This window comes from Leptodactylus fuscus, chromosome 1 (genome assembly GCF_031893055.1).
Source record: "Leptodactylus fuscus isolate aLepFus1 chromosome 1, aLepFus1.hap2, whole genome shotgun sequence".
Lineage (NCBI taxonomy): Eukaryota > Metazoa > Chordata > Amphibia > Anura > Leptodactylidae > Leptodactylus > Leptodactylus fuscus.
Window position 1 is genome coordinate 325,990,203 of NC_134265.1, and position 4,474 is coordinate 325,994,676.

Sequence of the window (4,474 nt, forward strand, 5' to 3'; positions counted from 1 at the left end):
ATATATAGGTGTATATTGTATGTATATGTTGTGTACACTGTATTGCACAGTGGGTTAATATATTGGGTTAATAATGTGTGTGCAGTATGGTCATTGTGTCCCTATACGACCCCATGATGTATACATATCCCCCTGCCCTGTACCTGATCCACTGGCCGCCATCTCACAGTCACTGCAGCCTGGAGTTTCCTCCTCTTCCTCCTCCTTAGGTCTCCCCTCCAGCGGCCTCTGGCTTTTTCTCATCCCGGATCTCTCCATCAAGTCTCCCTCTCCAGTCCTTCCAACCTCCCCCTCTTCACTGAGAGCAGAGTCCGAGTCCCATCCAGCCTGCTCCCTCCCTGCCATACCCCCCTGAGCCCCTGGAGATGCTAGTCCTTCTGCACCCACCTCTCCAAAGAGCCTCCAGCAGCAGGAGGGATGGGGGGTGGTGGAGGGGCTGCTGGTGGTAGTGGGCAGCAGGCGCCCCAGCCTGGGGAAGGGCACCCCACGTTCCTCCTTTTTGTTAAGGATAGCCTGGATGGAAAATGGAGTCAAAGAGCTGGAACTGCGCAAAGCCATGTGGACTGGATGTGGAGGCTGAGGCTGGATCTCCTGGGGTCTCCTCAGATAGTGATAATCACTGGAGGTGAGATCCCATACACCTTAAGACCATCACCTGGTGTCTCCAAAAGTGAAGTGACCTCCTGCACCGCCACAGTCTACTAGTCAGAAATGGAGGAGATCCCTGTCCACAGTCTTCATCTAGGGAATGTCATCACCTCAAATCTTCAGTGATCTGCAGCAGCTCCTCCTCAGGTAGTCAGGAGAACCTTCCAAGATGAACCCTCCGTCTCCAGACACACTGTGGATCTCCTCTGGTCACTTGGTGCTCCTCATCCACAGAGCTGCAGTGTTGTCCCTCTGTCTTAGTCACTGAGGGCGTCTGTAGTGATGTGCATTTCAGGAGGAAGTGTCTTCTTCTAGTCCTCTGCACTTTATGTGCTCCCCATCTTCCCAGACTGCAGCTCAGCTCTTGGGGTGTCAGCCCTGCTATGGAGTTATAGAGCTGCTCCTGTATGATGTGCACTCTGTACCCTGTCTGTCTCTGCTCCTGTATGAAGTGCACTCTGCACCCTGTCTGTCTCTGCTCCTGTATGAAGTGCACTCTGCACACTGTCTGTCTCTGCTCCTGTATGAAGTGCACTCTGCACACTGTCTGTCTCTGCTCCTCTCTGCAGTCTACTCAGAGCTCTTTCTCTGTCTATTCTCCTGTCTGCAGTATACTCAGAACTCTCTGTTTCTGCTCTTTTCTTCAGTGTACTCAGCACTCTCTTTCTATCTGTGCTTCTGTCTTCAGTCCACTGTCTCTGCTCCCCTGTGCAGTGTACTGAGCACTCTCTCTCTGTCTCTGCTCTTGTCCACTATGTGCCCAGCACTCTCTCTCTGTCTCTCCTCACTCTCTCTCTCTCTCAGTCTCTGCTCCTCTCCTAGACTCTGGATGCCGTTGTCTTTCTCTCACTTCAGACTTGCTCTCTCCTTCTCTCTTTCTTCCTCTCCCAGTCCTCACCTGTGAGTGACAGCTGGAAAGCGGACGATGTGATAGGATGGCTCCAGCGACAGGGCGCGATCTGATTGGCTGAGACCAGTGCTGGGAATGTTGACCTTGTGCTGGGACTGGGAATAAGTGTTAACCCCTTGGACCTCTCAGTATAACCTGTGGCTCCTGTAGTCGGATGTGGACGGAATCTAATGCACAAGACAAGGAATGGATGAGGATGAAGTGTCGGATTCCTCCTGTTCAGCGAGGAAATGAACAAGTTTCTTATATTTTCTGAAGAAAATGACCAGAAGGAACAATCATAAGTGAATGTAACTCATTGTAGCTAAATTATGTATCAAGAGCTGAGAAATAAAACAGCTGTCCCTCTGTATACAGGAACACATGCAGCTGTCTAGATAGTTTCTAATGGAATATATATATATATATATCTCCCAATATGATATGTCCACAATATCCATTAGAAAATAGCTAGACAGATCTATCTATCTATCTATCTATCTATCTATCTATCTATCTATCATCTATCTATCTATTTTAGCTATTTCATTAACTATCTATGTATCTCATATTTATCTATTTAATTATCTATCTATCTACAGCATTTATCTATCTTTCGTCTGCGTATATTAAAAAAAAAAAAACACTGAACACAATATATACATAATATATGAGCATTATCATTATTACAATTATTAGGGCTAGACATGTATTGTTTAACAATTTTTTTTATCTGTAATTTATAATATTTGTACTTTCAAAAATATTTTTTATTTATTTTCCAATATTTTTCAATTTCGTTTAAAGTCCATAAATTGTTGCAGAATTAAATAAATCGCGGACAAGAGCCCGAAAACATTATACATATACAACACTGTCATATAGAGCTGTGAATACGGACTCCTATGTGTATAATGTGTGTATAATATCGGGCTTTCCATTATATAGAGATAGACATACACGTATACATTATATATAAATCTAGATGTGCTCAGAATCGCTGGGTGTAGTATATAAGGAGTCCGGCAGCGGTTCCTGTCCTTATGTCTCCGGCTCTAGGATTATTCTTGGTATATTCACCATCATACCCCCGCAGTATATGCAGTATTATGAAAGTCTGAAAAGTCTAAACCCAATGTAATACTGTATCTAACCGAGCACACTTGTAATCTGTATATATATATATATATATAGTTAACATCGAAAATAAGAAACCTGTGCACATACAGAACCACTACATTGCGATTACTATATAGTTATGATTAGTTAAATGCGGGAATATATAGATTTATTTTATTTATTACATCAGATAAAGAGCAGTTAAAGATATTACAGAGATGGATATAATACATAGATAGCAGATGAAAAAGATAGATAGATAGATAGATAGATAGATAGATAGGAGATAAATGGATAGATAGATAGATAGATAGATAGATAGATAGATAGATAAATAGATAGATATAAGATAAATGGGTGGATAGATATGAGATAGATAGATAAATAGATAGATAGATAGATAGATAGATAGATAGATAGATAGATAGATAGATATGAGATAAATGGATGGATAGATATGAGATAGGCAGATACTGTAGATATATATGAGTTAGATAGACATGCAGATTTATGTAGGGCATATTGTTATAGACAAAGGATAGCTACAGTAGATAAATAAACAGAAATACACAGCTAGCAGATATGATAAAAATAACAAATATAGACAGACAGATAGACAGACAGACATATATGGGACATAGTAATAGATACAGATATAGGATAGGTAAAGTCATAGTCGATTAACAGAGCTAGATGGAGGGAGATAGATAGATAGATAGATAGATAGATAGATAGATAGATAGATAGGCCATGAAAACAACAATATGCAAAAACTAAAAAAAAACAAAAAAAACCCTGTTAATTATGAAAATGGGATTAAATAGATAGTACTGTTATTATTGATCACTATCTATCTATCTATCTATCTATCTATCTATCTATCTATCTGTCTGTCTGTCATCTATCTCATAGCCATGTATGTGCTGGAGTGTAGTTGAGGTCACATTTACAATTCTTCGGCCTTGGATTTCTGGGTTTCCTTTTCCAATTCATATATAAATTATAGAACATTATCTGTTTATAACATACTGCAAATGTATCTAGACATAGATAGATAGATAGATAGATAGATAGATAGATAGATAGATAGATAATGTAGATAGATAGATAGATAGATAGATAGATAGATAGATAGATAATGTAGATAGATAGATGATGTAGATAGATAGATAGATAGATAGATAGATAGATAGAAGATAGATAGGAGATAGATAGATAGATAGATAGATAGATAGATAGATAGGAGATAGATAGATAGATAGATAGAAGATAGATAGATAGATAGATAGGAGATAGATAGATAGATAGATCGATAGATAGATAGGAGATAGATAGATAGATAGATAGATAGATAGAAGATAGATAGATAGATAGATAGATAGGAGATAGATAGATAGATAGAAGATATATAGATGATAGATAGATAGATAGATAGATAGATAGATATTAGATAGATAGATAGATAGATAGATAGATAGATAATGTAGATAGATAGATAGATAGATAGATAGATAATGTAGATAGATAGATAGATAGATAGAAGATAGATAGGAGATAGATAGATAGATAGATAGATAGATAGATAGATAGGAGATAGATAGATAGATAGATAGAAGATAGATAGATAGATAGATAGATAGATAGATAGGAGATAGATAGATAGATAGATAGAAGATAGATAGATAGATAGATAGATAGATAGATAGGAGATAGATAGATAGATAGATAGATAGAAGATATATAGATGATAGATAGATAGATAGATAGATAGATAGATAGATAGATAGACATATAGTATGGCATACGATATAGATAGAG

At 38.2% G+C, this 4,474-nt stretch overlaps 1 protein-coding gene across 1 annotated transcript in view; it reads right to left on the bottom strand.

Annotated features, from left to right (window-relative positions):
• Nucleotides 1-558, bottom strand: part of NKX3-2 (NK3 homeobox 2) — a 6,941-nt gene extending 6,383 nt beyond the window's left edge. The window contains exon 1 of the mRNA XM_075266254.1: nucleotides 144-558. Within this exon, the coding sequence (XP_075122355.1) occupies nucleotides 144-558 (415 nt within the window). The remainder of the gene's footprint in view (nucleotides 1-143) is intronic.
• Between the last annotated feature and the right edge of the window lie 3,916 nt (nucleotides 559-4,474).